Source organism: Oryzias melastigma, linkage group LG14 (assembly GCF_002922805.2).
Source record: "Oryzias melastigma strain HK-1 linkage group LG14, ASM292280v2, whole genome shotgun sequence".
Taxonomy (NCBI): Eukaryota; Metazoa; Chordata; class Actinopteri; order Beloniformes; family Adrianichthyidae; genus Oryzias; species Oryzias melastigma.
In genome coordinates, this window is record NC_050525.1 from 7,083,844 (window position 1) to 7,099,347 (window position 15,504).

Here is a 15,504-nt window from a genome sequence, read left to right on the forward strand (position 1 = left end):
TATTAAAACAAATAGTCCCATAGTTACAATAGACATCAGTGAAACAATTAACCAAATGTTTTTATTATTTTTGTATTTAACATTTAATTTGGACATTAGAGGGTGGGACCAAAGGAAAATGGCATTTTATGTTTTTAAAACTATTTTCATGAACCCTTTTCTCTTAGTTTTTGTAGATTTGGTCTCAAGACAAATTTGTTCATGCATCTCCCTTGGCTTAAAACATTTTACAAAAAGGTGGGAGACTAATTGAACAGTCATCATTAAAAGTCTTCAAGGCCAAGCCTAAAGAAAAACAGACCTCCACAAAATACAATTGATTACAATTAATTGTTTCTATTAATCACCGCTTTATTAGTTCAATCTCTCACGGTTTTATGATAACATATATTCTAGGTTTGATTTATTGTTCTAGTATTTTGAATGTTTTGTTTTCATGTTTTAAGGTATTTTTTTTTACCAACTGTGGCTGTGTCTTTCTCAGGACTCCCTTGCCAACGAGGTTTGTAATCTCAATGGGATTATCCAGATTAAATAAAGGTGACTAAATACTGTATATTTAGCATGATTCGATTTTCACTTTGGGACATCAGTGACATCATATATGATGTTTGTAAAAACGAAAGAAAAGTAGCTTTGAAAAAATACATTCAAAAATATTACAGTATTGACCCAACAAATATGTACATATCAGCATTTTCAGATATTGATCACACCTGTAGGTTTTGCAAAAACTCCCCTGAATCTATCCTTTTTCTATAATTGTGCATTTTCTTTTGATCTTTGGAACCAATTGGAATGATTGATAAATAGTAAATTAAGTTGTATAATGAATTTTGAACATTTCATTACTTGTTTTAGCTTTGATAATAGACACTATACAATATTAGACAATATTGTCAATTTATTTCAAACCAAGTTTAAAATAATAGTAATAAATAGTTGTTTTGGTTGTATAACTGAACTACATCCATTTTATTGTGCCATCAAAAGGATTCAAAGCACCAAAGCAAACCATTGTGCCTTCCTACTTGATGACTAAATTATTTTATCTTGTTTAATTTTTACATTTTTGCTTCTTGTTTTAAAACTTATATATTTTTTTCTCATATTCTCCCCGCTGTAACTATTCTGTGTTGGAATATTATTATTGTCATTGCTTTGTTTTGGATGCATTTGTCAAAATGTTCTGTAAATTTGTTTGATTTCAATAAAGTTCAAGAAAAAAAACTCGGAACTTAAAAAAAACAACAAAATCCCAGGAAGATTGCCGTTGTTGTTCATGTAAACCGAATGCGACAGAAATGTTCCTCGACGCGTTTTTTTAAATCTCCGCCGACACATTCACCTCGATCCGAACTGACTGGGCCGGCTTTTGACCGCGTCTCGCTCGGTCTCATCTTCTCGCGAGATCAGGGGTTGCTAAGAAACCGGAGTAAACTAACGTGAACACCAGCTGTTTGTGAAGATTACTTTTACCTTTACAGCCTAAATAATGGAGGTACGTGTGTTTTACCGACTTTTTCTGGACAAATATTTAATAATTAGTTTCTAAATGTGTATTTTTTTTTGCCTTTTTTATGCTTAAATTGTGCTACTCTGATGGTTTGGAGTGAGGAATGTTTTCAGCCTGAACAGTGTTTTTAATGATTCAGTCTGCTGTCATTGAAGTTAAAACACTTCTGATGATAAATGGAAAAACAAAAATAGATTGGAGAGATTTTGACTAGTTTTGATGAATACGAAATACTCAAATTTGCATTTGTTCTCATGAAAGAAAAGACTTTTTCATTGTGTGTGGGGGTCATCTTTGTTCACGTTTAACTTCCATTCTGTCCCTCTGCTGTTGCTTTAGGAACAAAAGGAAGACGATGCTTCTGAGCTGGTGGAGCAGTTTCAGGCGGTGCTGACGGAGTTGGCGGGGGACGAGAGCGTGGATAAGATCCGGGTGGAGTTTGAAAAGCTGGCCCACGCTCTCAAAAAGTCCCAGGACAATGAACAACGACTGATGTCTAAGTGCAGGGAGCTAAATGCAGAAGTTGTCTCGTCTTCAACCAAAGTGGCAGCCGCCCTGAAGCTGTCCCAGGAAGACGAGACAACTATGACGTCTTTGAAACGGGTAAAACCTAAAAACGTTGTCTTCAACACCAGGAAATCCTCTCATTTTAGTCTCTAATTAACTACTTTAAATTCTCTAATTCAGGAGCTGGACAAAGCCTGGAAAATGGTGGACGCTGCTCACGAGCGAGAAAAGAAGGACAGCGAGACCATCAGCCTTCTGAGAGAGGAGATTTCCAAACTCGCACACAAAAGTGATCAACAAACTGACACCAACAGAGACCAGCACAGGTGAGTCCTCAAAGTCACAGCCGGGAACAGACAAACCTGATATCGTCTCCTGTCTGTCTCAGTGAACTCCTCAAAAAGGTTGAGGAGTTGACAGAGGAGAGGGATCAGCTGTTGGCAAAGGGGGAGGACCTGAGGAGGAGGCTGAAGGAGGCTCATGCAGCTCAGCAGGAGCTGGAGGCTCAGAGAGAGAACGCCTCCCAGACGCTCGCTCAGGTTCAGATCACACACGCTCCCATGAACAGAAACCAAACAGACCATTTCTTCAGTCATTTATGTTCTACGCTGCATCTCAAAGTAGTTGACAAGATTCCACAACTTCCTTCTATTCATTTTCTAACCCCGCTGAATCCCTTTTCACAGAGTTGCTGGAGCCTAAAATAAAACAAAATACAATAAATAAAATAAAATACAATAAAATAAAGAGGATAAGAGTAACATGCACAGGTACAGAATCTGTGATTTGAATGCGATGTGCTTATATTCAAAGGCGTGAAGTAGGGTGACTGCTTGAGTACATGAACAAGCAATCAACTGTCATTTAAAATATGTCGTCACTTTTTAACAATTAAACATGGATATGACAAAAACTGTCTCCAAGTTCTTGTGATTAAAAAAAAAAAAAATCAGGCGAATAAGAATTACTAAGAATTACGTTTGAAGGCTTTAGAGCAAGGATGTCAAATATAAGGCCTGCGGGCCACACCCGACCCGCCAGATGGTCCGGCCTGCTAGCCCAGTCATGAAGAGGAAAAAACATAAGAAAATTTTGAAAAAAAAGCAAGTTTTTAGCTCATTCATGTGGCAAGTTATGGTCATTTAAAGAAATGGCTGCAATGCGCAATTCCACCACTAGATGGAGCAAAAGAAAATAAATAAACAGGATTTCATTAAAGTTTCCTGCCAGCCTCACTGTAAGGGGTCAAATCAGGGTCAGTTTAAAGTGAATGAATAGCAAGATTGAAAATTTGAAAAAAAATAAAAAAAGGAAAATTTGAAAGCACTTTTGTACGGGAGAATAAATATTTAAAACTTGAAGGAATTATTGAAAATAAAAAAAAATAAAATAAAATTGAACATAAAAAAATGAAAATGAAAATAAAAAGTACATTTCTACTTGAAATAAAAAAAAAAACTAAAACATTTACAAAAAAAATGTTTTTTTACAGTTTCTCATTCTTTGCTGAGTTTTTGAGTTTTCACTGCTAAATTGATCCTATATTTACATGTAAATTTGAAACAATGAAAGAGCATAATTTAGTCCCTACGTTATTTGGCTGACCAAAATGTAGACATGTTTGCACATAAATAAAATAAAACGTTATGTCCAATCTGGAAAAAATAAAATCTAAATAAAAAAAAAAAAAATCAATCTAGCGTCTCTCTTCTCCGCTTGTAACTCCAGCTTCAGCAGGAGCTGCAGGTCCAGCAGAATGACATCTCCCGTGAAGTGAGACTAAAGGAGAAGCTGGACAAAGAGGTGCAGCAGCTGTACACGGACATGGAGGCCAAGTCAGGAGAAATCAAATCTCTGAGTCTTCACGTCCAGAAGGCCAAAGAGGAGCAGCAGAGACTGGAAGTGCAGCTGAAAGAGCAAAGGGTAAATATGACCTCGGATGTGTTACTCTTGACGGAATCTTTCCAAGTTTTTGGAATAATTCTTGTATTTTTCCAGTTAATACGATCATTCCAGTAGATTTCAAAATCTACTGGAATGATTATGTTAACGGTTTAGAAGTTACAGTATGGTAAAGGTTTTGTGTTTAAGTGTTACCAGCGACGAAACGCTGTGAACTAAATAAGATGAAAGCCCGATCCATCAGATGTAATCCCACCCTGCTGAGACAGATGCTGAGCGATAGAACCACCAAGGAGCTGGAGCAGATGCAGACCAGGAAGAACAAGCTGCAGCAGGAGTTTGAGCAGCTGTCATCAACCAAAGAGCGCCTCTCTGTGGACAATCAACAGATCGCAAACGAGCTGAAGGTACGCGACGCTGTCCGCGTGCGACAATCACTAACCTGTTGAACAGAGGTCAGTCAGAAACAGTTTTCCTGCACTTTGTCTCCAGGTGAGAGAAGAGGAGGTGACTCAGATGCGTCAGGAAATTTCCAAACAAATCAAGATGAGAGAAACTGCGCAGAAGAAGTTCTGGCAGATGGAGGAGCAGAGGGCAGATGTGGAAGTCCAAATGGAGGTTCTGAAAGCTCAGACTGTAGCTCTGGAGAAAGGTAGGCTTTACTTTAAAGTACATGTGTCCCAGGGGCCGGATCCGGCTCTCCAGATCATTTTATTTTTGATATCTGATGTTATCTTACGCTCATTTCTAACCTGTATAATTTTGACAAAATATATTTTTATGGAGAGTAAAATATTGAAAGTTATTTCAGGTTTAAGTTGATTTATTCTGGAGTAATATTAATATTATTTTTAGTTATACTGAAAAGTTACATTTTTAAAGTTTTAAACATTTAGTTTCAAAGTGTTCAATAAATCTGACCTAAGGTGTGTTCTGGATTTTGGTCTCCTGTGTGTTTAAGTTTGAGATAAAATATGAAAGCGTTGATAAATTGTTCCTTTCTCTGCAGATCTTGAAGCAGCCAAAAAACAAGTGGAAACAGAGAAAAAAGCTAAAGATGAGCTGACTCGAGAGAGAGACATCTTAAGCAAGGTGGGCCATACCTTTAGTTGATGTTTTGAGTCTTCAATACAACATATTGTAAGTGCACACATCTTCATGACAGGAAAGGACCAGTAAGAAGAATAAACATTATTTTAGACAAATTTAGATGATTTTCACCTTCTACCACCACACACAACACTAACTACACATTACAAAGTCCTCCAGTTTCTTCTTTACAAAAGTTTATTTGAACAACTTTTTGTTGGGAATTCCAAACTTTATTTCTATTTCCTTTATTTATTTATTTTTTTGTATGTACTAGTACATACAAGTATTTGAACATCTAAGAAATTCAGTGTTAATATTTGGAACTGACCACCTGACTTTCTCCCATGATCCTCTGGATCATCCAAGTGGTCAAACTAAAAACGGGCCTGGACATGTGCTGGTCAAGCAGGGGAGCCTTCCATGCCATGCACAACTCAAACCATGACGTCTGACTGTATTACCAACAGTAACCATGGAGACGGTGGTCCCAGCTCTTTTCATCTCATTAGGCGGCTCTTGTGTAGTTCTGGGCTGAATCTTCACCTTTCTTAGGATCATTGAGACTCCATGAGGGTGGATCTTACATGGAGCCCCAGTCAGAGGGAGATTGACAGTCATGTTTAGCTTCATCCATTTTCTATTTTTTCCACCAAGCTGCTTGGCAGTTACCCTGTAGTCCTTTCCAGCCTTGTGGAGGTCTACAATATTGTCTTTGACGGCTCTTTGGTCTTTGTCATGTTAGTAGGTGGAGTACGAGGTGGACAGGTGTCTTTATGAAGCTAATGACCTCGAACAGGTGCTTCTAATTTAGGATAATAGGTGGAGTGGAGGTGGACTATTTAAGGTGGACTAACAGGTCTGCGAGGGTCAGAGTTTAAAAACAGATTTACAGCAGTAGCATACACATTATTTATAAAATCATACATTTTTGTAGATTACGTCTCTCACAGTGGATATGCACCTAAGATTAAAATTTTAGAGCCCCCCACGATTTCTAAGTGGGAGAACTTGCTAAACTCCAGAGTGCAGAGCAGACGTGTGGTTTTCTGGAAGAAGGATTAGGACAGACAAGTGGTTGTTCCAGGGTGCAGGATAAAACTGTAGTGCAGGAAGAAACAAGGAATCAAACGCTAAGCTTTAACAAAGCTTAGCAGTGGGCTCAATAGCACTGGAGATAAGCTGACGGACTGTCAGAGTGATGGTATAGGAACTGCTCTGAGTACTGGAGGATTGGTGAGCTGCAGGAATGTCAGCGTTCCCCGTCATCATCCTGAACACCCGTGAAGTTAAAACAGGAAAACAGCAGCAGTGACCAGGAGAGGGAGACAAACAGACATGGAAGTGTCGACCGTGACACCAAGTCTTTTATTCTGGTGGTCCGTGCTGTTTGAGGATCCGGCTGTTCAGCACGTTTCTTTGTTGAATGTTGATGTATATTCCAGTGCTTGTCCATTTCTTGGTTTGCTTCAGGATATCCAGGTTGAGATCTTTTTGATGTTTGATAATGATTGCTGCTTTCTCTCTTTTGTCCATGTGCAGAAGAGTGAAATATGCTGACTCTCCAGATGTTTGTTTCTGCTTGTAAGGAATTTTATCACTTGCTGCTCTAAGGTGTACAGTTCCTCTGCAGGTGGATCCTCACCCTGTTGGTGACCTGCTATTTAAAACGTGTAGTTGTAGAGTTAGATAAGTTAATTCCTCTTTAACAGTTCTGGTAAATCGCCTGTCCGTCCAGGGATAGGATCCTCCCTCATGTGGGAATCTTAAGGTTTCTTCTTTTTTTCCTGACTCAGGTTTTCTCCAAAGTTTTTCCTTACTGGGAGGGAGGGTCTAAGGGCAGGGATAACCAGTTTTATTCAGTCTGTTTTGTTTAGCTTTTGTTCATATTTCATGACAGACTTTCTGTTTCTGTAAAATTACTTGAATGAATCCCAACGAGGCAATTGAATTGGGATATATAGAAAAAAATGAATTGAAACTGAATTGAACCAGCAGCTTGAGGATTACTTCAATTCAACTATTTTGATTTTGAAAATGCTTATGTTCCTTGTAGTTCAGGTGTCTCCCCACAGATGGCGCACTACAAATAAATCCACCTTTGTTCAGGCACAGAGAGTTATTCTGCATTTGTGTAGTGTTTGAAGAGTTGTTGTTTTTCCGATAGTGTGATTTCCAAGACATTTTTCCGATTATTCCAACACCACATGAATGCAACATTTCCCTGAAATTGACTTTTCCCATGAGGGACATCAACCCATTGACAAAAATCACAGTTTTGAAATGGCCTCCAAAAAAGTAGTGTTTTAAAGTCCTTTTCCAATCAAAATGAAGGCATATTTTAATCCAGATCCTGTCATTTTACCAAATTATTACACAAATCTGCTACTGGTCGGCCCTTCTGTCAAATTTTAGAACCCTGTGTGGCCCACATGTAAGAACGTTTGACTATCTCTGCTTTAATGTCTGGTTTGTCCGCTCGTTGTTTGTTCCGGGGACTCAATTCTTTGGACTTTTTGTTTGGTTATTGTCATGATCTCCATCATGATCTCCTTCATTAAGCCTGCTGGGTTTCTTTGTTGCCTTACCACCTCAACAAACTCTTATGACATGGAATTTAATATGCATTTTTATCTCAGACATTTCCTCAGCATTATTTATTTTTTTTTTTTTTTTTGTTGCTTGTTGACATCTTGATTCTTGGTTCAGACTGTTTGTCGAGTTGAAAAAAAAGAAATAAATAAAAGAAAAAAAGGACGTAACACCAACGACAAAAGACGTTGCGGGTGCAATCACACGCATCATCTTCTACATTCCTAGAACGTGATGAAAGCTGTGCAGTCCAGTGAGAAACAGCAGCACTTCCTGAAGCTCCTGGAGCTGGATAAGAGGAGTCTGGAGCAGGAGATCAGCGGGTACCAGCAGGAGGCCCAGAAGCAGCGCAAGATCATCCAGCAGCTGGAGAAAGAACGGGACCGCTACATCGATGAGAGCAGCGGCCTCATGCAAAAGGTGGGTCACGCCGGGACGCTCAAACCCACCTTTCAACCAATGACACGATCAACGTGATTCCAGTAGATTTTAAAGGAGAAACGCTGCTTTTCTCCTTCAAAATCTACTGGAATCACGTTAATCGTGTTAATATTTAGAAATTGCTCTAAAGGGTAAATTGCTTCCTCAGGTGCAGCAAAGAATGAATGATGTGAAAGTCAAAGATGTGGAGATATTCGACTGGAAGAAGAAGGCAGCAGAGGCAGAGAGCAAACTGAAGCAGCAGGAGAGCCTGCTGGAGTCGGTCATGTCTGAGAGGAACCTGTGCAGCAAAAACATCGCAGAGGCTCAGGTACGACCATTTCCAAAAAAACTAATATCGTACATGACGACAGTTATAGTCCTTTTTTCCCTCATTCCACTTGTGTTTCTTCATTCTCTCTACAGGACGAGATCGTAGAGTTGAAGAGAAGGATTAGGACAATGAGCAACCAGGTTTCCCAGCTGAAAGAAGAGGTCAGCATCAAAAAGCAGGACTATGCCAGCAGTGTAGCCGAGCACAAGCGCTTGGAGAAGGATAACGAGAACCTAAAGGTAGGCGGAGTGTCATAGTTTTCACAAGAAAAAAAACAAACGTAGACATGAGAACTGATATTTTTAACTGAAGAAATCCACCAACTCGCCTTTACGAGGTGGGGAAGAAATAGCTAAACGTTTACTGTCCCTCATAAAATATCAATATCTCTATGGATCTTGATCACCTAAGAATGAAAATGTTGATGCACATTTATTTCTACGGGCTTGACTGTACCAGTTGCTGTACACTTTTGGGTTTTCTGGTCCTGTTGAGTGTTGTATAGTAAAGAGGTCGTATTTTAAGAGGAGTGCAGGTGTTACCTGAATTTCCTTGATGCTCCAACAGCCAGTTATAGGGACGTCATAAATGGAATGTACCATTGTTTCGCGTGTAGTAAGTGTATCTTGAAAACACATCCCCATGCCCAGCTCGTCACATATTGAGATTTGGTTAAGGACTCCTCTGCGTCACTTTTTAAAGTTGTAAAATCAAGGATACCGGATGCGGAACTGCACATGGAGTAGTCCTCAATACATGTCCGGTACTGGTACCTACAACTGTATTTGTTGTTTTTTGACGTGCTGGCTGTTTGTAAAATCAAGGATACCGAAAGCGGAACCGCACATGGACTAGTCCTCAGTACGCGTCTGGTACTGGTACCTAAAATAGTATTTGTCATTTTTTGATGAGCCGGCTGTTCATAAAATCAAGGGTCTACAACCCTTGGGCGTGGACTAGTCCTCAGGACGCGTTTGGTTCCGGACTAGTCCTTTGGACGCATCGGGTGCCCAAACCTGGTACCCTAACCCACCCAGCGAACATTTCAATGTGGGCCCCATATAGTTCACTGGATGCGTCCTGAGGAATAGTCCACATCTGGTACCGCCTCCCGAGGGTTACAGACCCTTGATTTTACAAACAGCCAGCAAGTACTGGTTTAGGTACCGGATGAGTCCAAAGGACTACTCTACGTCCAGTACTTCATCTGTTACTGGTTCGCACCCAGTATTGGTTCGGGTCCTGTATCACATCTGGTACCGGTTTGAGTTCAGTTCTACGTCTGGTGCTGCCCAGTGAACATTTCAATATGGGCCCCATATGGTTTACCTTTGGGCTGAATTAGTGGGCCCCAGGTGGGTTCCATGGAGGCCCCATCTGTGTTTGCCCACGATGGCTTAAATACCGGGTGCGAAGCGGTAACAGATGCGGTACCAGACGTGGAGTAGTCCTCGGGACGCATGAGGTACCTAAACCAGTGCTTGTCGTTTTGTGACGTGCTGGCAGTTTGTAAAATCAAGGGTCCATAAACCTCGGGATGCGGTACCGGACGTAGACTAGTCCTCAGGATGCATCCAGTATCCAAACCCCGTACCCTAACCCTAACCTGCCAACAGAACTCGAACCGGTGCTGGACGTGGTGAATTGTAAATTTGAAAAAAAATATATTGTAAACTTGAAAGACATACTAAAAATATTAAAGAAATAATCGTAAATTCAAATCTTTAATAAAAACTCTGTTTTTTCATTTACTTTAATCGGATCCTGAATCGACCCCAAAGACATTTTCTAGTTTCTGTCGTCATATCTGAAAGTTTTACTGACCCTCTGTGTTTTTGTCAGGAGGAGCTGCAGTCTCTGAAACTCCAGCTGGAGGAAACAAAGCAGCATTTAGACAGTCAAAGAGCTGAACACCAAAAACTACAAAAGATAATATCAGACAACGACGGCGAGAACATCAGAATGAAGGGACAGCTGCAGCAGGTAAAGAAAGAAGGAGAAGAATGCAAACCTAAAGAAACCAAATGTCCAAGTCTGATGATGATGCTCTCTAAAGGTGATGGGCGAGCGGGACAGCCTGGGCAAACAGCTTCTGCACAGAAATGATGAACGCTCACTTCTCTATGAGAAGATCAGGATCCAGCAGTCCATCCTGGGGAAGGGGGATTTCCACTACAAGCAGAGGCTGGAGGACATCCGCCTGCTCAAGCTGGAGATTAGGAGGCTGCAGGGCAAGAAGAGCCTGATGGACAGGACTGTGCCCCACACCGAGGAGCTGAGGTGAAGCGTCATGATCAGGATGAGGGAGAAGAGGGGCTTTACAGCTTTGAGGAAAAAAAAAAAGTTGGGGACTAATGCAGAGTTTGAAAAGAATACTTTAATGTTTAGTTTAAGTCTCAGTTTATTGTGTGAATGCTTAGGAAGCATAGTGATTCTCCTGCTCCTTTGAATACTTTTATCAGCATGTAAAAACTCAATCACACTTTCAGAGATTTCAGTAATATTGGTATCAAATGTTCATCTTGTTCAGGACTGCTTGTATTTTTGGTATTCATAAACTTTATAGTTTTTAAAATATTGAGCAAAGTATGCTACATAGGAATTGAATAGAACATCTACACATTTTAAAGTTTTAAGTAGATTACCAACACACCTTAATTGGCCATGTTTTCATCTTTTATAGTACTTTTCATAAAAATTTGAGTTTAGCTAATATTTTAGCAACATGCTAACGTTTTTGGCTAATTTGTTATCTACTGAGTTTTTTATGCTAATTTGAGGTTTAGCCAATATTTTAGCAACATGCTGAGGTTTTTGACTAATTTGTTATTTACTGAGGTTTTTACTAGTTAATTTGGAGTTTAGCTTCTATTTAAGCCACATGCTAACCTTTTTGACTAAATTAGTCTACTGAGGGATTTTAGGTTATTTTAGACTTTAGCTAGTATTTAAGAAACAAGCTATATTTTTAGCCAATTTGGCATCCACTAAGGTTTATTTGGGAGCTAATTTGGAGTTTAGCTCATATTTAATCAACACTAGCATCATTGCAGGTAATGCAACTTTTTTTAGTTTTTCAGTTTATGTGATTAAAAATCTAATTTCTAAATATTTTGCTTTTGCTTGTGTGTCCTTTGATTTACACAGTTAACTAATGACAATGACAGAACATATTTATGAACTTTTTGGGGGGTTTAATGAAAAACGATGTGCAGACAGGAGCTGCTCCACCTGCAGAAAGAGCTGATCAGAGAACGAGTGAGGAACAGCGCTCTGGAGGAGCAGCTGAAGCCTATCAACATTCACAGATGGAGGCAGCTGGAGGTCAGGTCCCTCTCTGTGGTCCAAATATTCTTAATGTTTGATTTCATTAATGCAAGCTTCTTTTCTTCTTAAAACTGAAACAGAGATGTGATGATGTCTTACAGGGTGGTGATCCCGGTAAATACATGCTCATCCAGAAGATTCAGTGCTTGCAGAAGAGACTGATCACGAAAACCCAGGAGCTCGAGGAGCGGGAACTTCTACTGCAGGTGCATCTCTTATATGTTCCGTCTTCTGTCACTCTGTATCAGGGGTCTGCAACCTTTAACACCAAAAGAGTCATGTGGTCCAGTTTCTGACAGACCACCAGATCCTACTTAGTCTTTTAGAAAATACACTATTTTTTATGTGGGCATTTAGCTATTCCTTTAGAAAATGTAGCGTTAAAATATCTACAATATAAAAGAATTTTAAAAAGTGTGATATTTTTCTTTAAATAAAAACTTTAACGTCTTTACTTTTGACATTAGCAAATACAGGTTCCTTTAAAAATAAAATACTCTCTATGTCAAATAACACCATCATGCTGCATTAAAAATTCAAAATCAAATGTGACATTTTCTTTCATTATGACAACAACTACATGCTAGGGTGCAGCATACATTAGAATGTGCTAAACTCAACTAATTAATTTAATATTTATTCACATTGTTAGCACTTTTCTTAAAGCCAAAGAGCCACAACAGAAGGTTAAAATTGTATTTATTTATTTATTTTTAGCCACACTGGACTTGGCGGATTTGTTCTGAAACGTCAGAGTACTCTCCCAAAAGTGCGACTCATACTCCAGAGCAACTTATGTATGGTTTTCTTCTTCTTGATTCGACATTTATTGCTCTTGTGAGTTATACTCCGGTGCGACTTATACTCCGGAAAATACGGTAGACGAAAAGGTCGACACAAGCAGACTCCCACACGTCCAGCCTGGCGGCGGCTGTGTGACTTCACACAGCGCTCTACGGCACCGTGCTCTACGGCAAAGAGAGTCACCAAGGCATTGAATCTTGGAAAAGAGTCATGCAGAAGGGAGGAATGCAGGTTTCCAAGACAACGAGCTCTGCTTATCGCGCCTGCCGTGGATTGTTTTGTTATGTCCAAGGGAGTGTGCCCTTGGCTCGAGGGTTCCTGATTGGAGAAGATTGTTTAGGCGCGGCAGACACAGCTTCTGCCTGCCTGCTGGATGTCCAGGTACCTCTTTATGGTGGAATATCCACTGATCAGGTCAATTTTAGGGGTTTCCTTCAAGTTGAGCTGTACTTCGCTCCAAGATGGCTTCCAGCTTCCCAAGGGAGACTTCGACACGATACACTCGGGCAAACAAAGCATCGACCTCGGTCTCCAATCTGTTCAGTTTGTCATTCTGAAATGAAAAGCTGTTTTTTAACATTTGTTTTAATTTTTTGTCTTTATGATCTTTAAAACATTTTTGTGTCGAGTGATTTCTTGATGTGATTTTCACTTCAAAGCAGAATAACTGCACACGACATTATAAACACAAGACTTTTAAAAATCATGTCCCACAACTAAAAATTTCTATGGAACTTGTTTCTTGTATTGATGACTCTTCAATTCCTTGTAGGAAAAGGAGAAGCTGTATGTGGAGCTGAAAAACATTCTGGCCAGGCGACCAGGTCCAGAAGCAGCTGAGCAGCTCTGGCAGTACGAGTTCACCATCAGAGACAGAAGCAAAAAGCTTAAGGTGTGTGCTCCAGCCATCATACGTAACTACAAGAATCTTATCTATCTTTGTTTTCAAGTCTTGAAATGTACTTCAAGCTTTAGTCATGCTGGTTTTGGGTTGTCCAACCCAAAAGGTCAGGGCTGGTAGATCAACCCTGATCTTTAAGAGCCTTAACCCTGCCTGTTTTCCAGTTGTCCCTTACCAGCTGCCTCTGATGAGCTGACTCAGGTGATTCCATGTCCTGACTGACTGAACACACCTGATTTAGGTTGTCAGCATCAAACAGTCCAGGGAGAGCTGGAAACAGGCAGGGTTCAGGTTCTTGAGGACCAGGGTTGAGGCCTGCCCTAGAGGAGAAGCTGCACCTTAAGAGAAGCACAGGTGTGTCTTGGAGTTTCCTTAAGGCTCAAACATTGAGATGAGATGGACACAGCACCTGTGTCATCACCTATAGAAAATTAAGCAGTGATTGGTCCGAGTCGGTCTAAATCATCATTTCTATGGCAACCATTCGAGCTCATCAGGAGTGAGCAGGTTTTGGGAGAATCTGTGTATCAAACATTTTTGAACGCTCGAGGTGGGGCCCGCGGGTACCTCATGCTTGAGACCAGAAGGCACTTCCTGTTTGCAACACAAGCAGGGAGAGAATAATTTGTGGGGATGCGCAATATATCGGTGCCAGTATCGGTATCGGACGATATCGCATAATTTAAGATTATCTATATTGGTCCGATATAGAAAATTCCACAGATAAATGCCACAAATGTTTCTCTTGCTTTGACCAGGAGTTGCAGCAGGAGAAGCGCTGTGTTTAGCACAGGTTTCCTCCACCTCCCTCCCCCTTATGCGTCTTGTATCAGACCTAGACACATAAAGGGGAGGGGTCCAAGCACGCTTTGGCTGTTTAAGCAACACAATCTCACGTCATTTTTTGACTCTTGAGAGAACTCCAACTTTTCTTTTTTGACCACATCCACCTGTCTTGCCACAGTGCGTGACATAAATCGCTAAATAACTACGTTAAAGGGGCCATATCATAATTTTCTTAAGCCTTTCATAGGAAACTATATCCATAGACATGATCATGTATTACCTTGGGAACACTAAAAAACAAATTATTTACAAAATATTAATTATTTTTGTGAGTTTTTTCCTACACGGAAGTAAAATGACTCGATTCCTGAGGCTCCGCCTGCCGCTGCGTGCGGCTGCCGCCCACTTCATGACATCATCCTAGAGGCTTTCTTTCTTCATTTCTCCAATCAAAGTAAACAGTATCCACATTTTTTTAAAGATAGATGCACACATCATATCTCTGCCTTTAGAAGTCCCAGCCATTGTTGCATTAGTTCACAACACAAATACACAGTACATATACAGTGTCAACATGACTGTGAAAATACCACTGTGGGGTTCTTTGTAGAGAGGAATGAACACTATAAGGCTTTAAAACCTCAAAAAGTAGAATTTTCATGGTATGGCCCCTTTTAACCCTTCCGCTCTCCTTGGCTTGTTTACTTTAAATGTGGGGTCATCTGGACCCCAAAGAGAGCGGAAGGGTTAAAAACAAAGCTAGTGCACCGCTAGTTATGTTAAAAACAAAGCGGACCGCTAGCTATGTTAAAATTAAGCTAGCGGTCCCCTAGCTTTGTTTTTAACATAGCTAGGGGTCCCCTATTCTATGAATGAAGTAGCATACGGTCTCAACAACTATTTTGTAAACGTGGGTCCAGCGTTGGCAGCAGAAGTTCCAAAGTGCAAAACCAACATAGAAAATATTCCATCCAGCGCTAGGATCCCTCACTCCATCTTTCTCTCTGATGTGAATGAAAATGAGCTGATATCAATCGTTAATAAATTCAATAGTAAAAACTCAGCAGATTGTCATGATATCGATATGACTGTGGTGAAAAAGGTGGTATTGCTAAGCCTCTTACATACATATGTAACTTATCTTTACAAACTGGGAGATTCCCAAACCAAATGAAAATGGCAAAGGTGATTCCTATCTATAAGAGTGGAGACAAACACCTGTTTACAAACTATAGACCTATTTCTCTCCTTCCACAATTCTCAAACATTCTAGAAAAGATATTAAATCACAAATTAGCTAAATGTATTGATAAATGTAACATAATA

At 40.0% G+C, this 15,504-nt stretch overlaps 1 protein-coding gene across 1 annotated transcript in view; it reads left to right on the forward strand.

Moving 5' to 3' along the window:
- The first annotated feature begins 1,267 nt into the window (after positions 1-1,267).
- The window catches only part of cfap58 (cilia and flagella associated protein 58), a 17,218-nt gene continuing 2,981 nt past the window's right edge, over positions 1,268-15,504 (forward strand). Inside the window, exons 1-16 of the mRNA XM_024261700.2 lie at positions 1,268-1,501; positions 1,856-2,119; positions 2,204-2,349; positions 2,412-2,562; positions 3,752-3,946; positions 4,195-4,332; positions 4,418-4,577; positions 4,935-5,017; positions 7,835-8,026; positions 8,196-8,357; positions 8,453-8,599; positions 10,203-10,343; positions 10,417-10,640; positions 11,576-11,684; positions 11,789-11,893; positions 13,264-13,383. Of these exons, the coding sequence (XP_024117468.1) occupies positions 1,496-1,501; positions 1,856-2,119; positions 2,204-2,349; positions 2,412-2,562; positions 3,752-3,946; positions 4,195-4,332; positions 4,418-4,577; positions 4,935-5,017; positions 7,835-8,026; positions 8,196-8,357; positions 8,453-8,599; positions 10,203-10,343; positions 10,417-10,640; positions 11,576-11,684; positions 11,789-11,893; positions 13,264-13,383 (2,343 nt within the window). The 5' untranslated portion in view covers positions 1,268-1,495. The remainder of the gene's footprint in view (positions 1,502-1,855; positions 2,120-2,203; positions 2,350-2,411; positions 2,563-3,751; positions 3,947-4,194; positions 4,333-4,417; positions 4,578-4,934; positions 5,018-7,834; positions 8,027-8,195; positions 8,358-8,452; positions 8,600-10,202; positions 10,344-10,416; positions 10,641-11,575; positions 11,685-11,788; positions 11,894-13,263; positions 13,384-15,504) is intronic.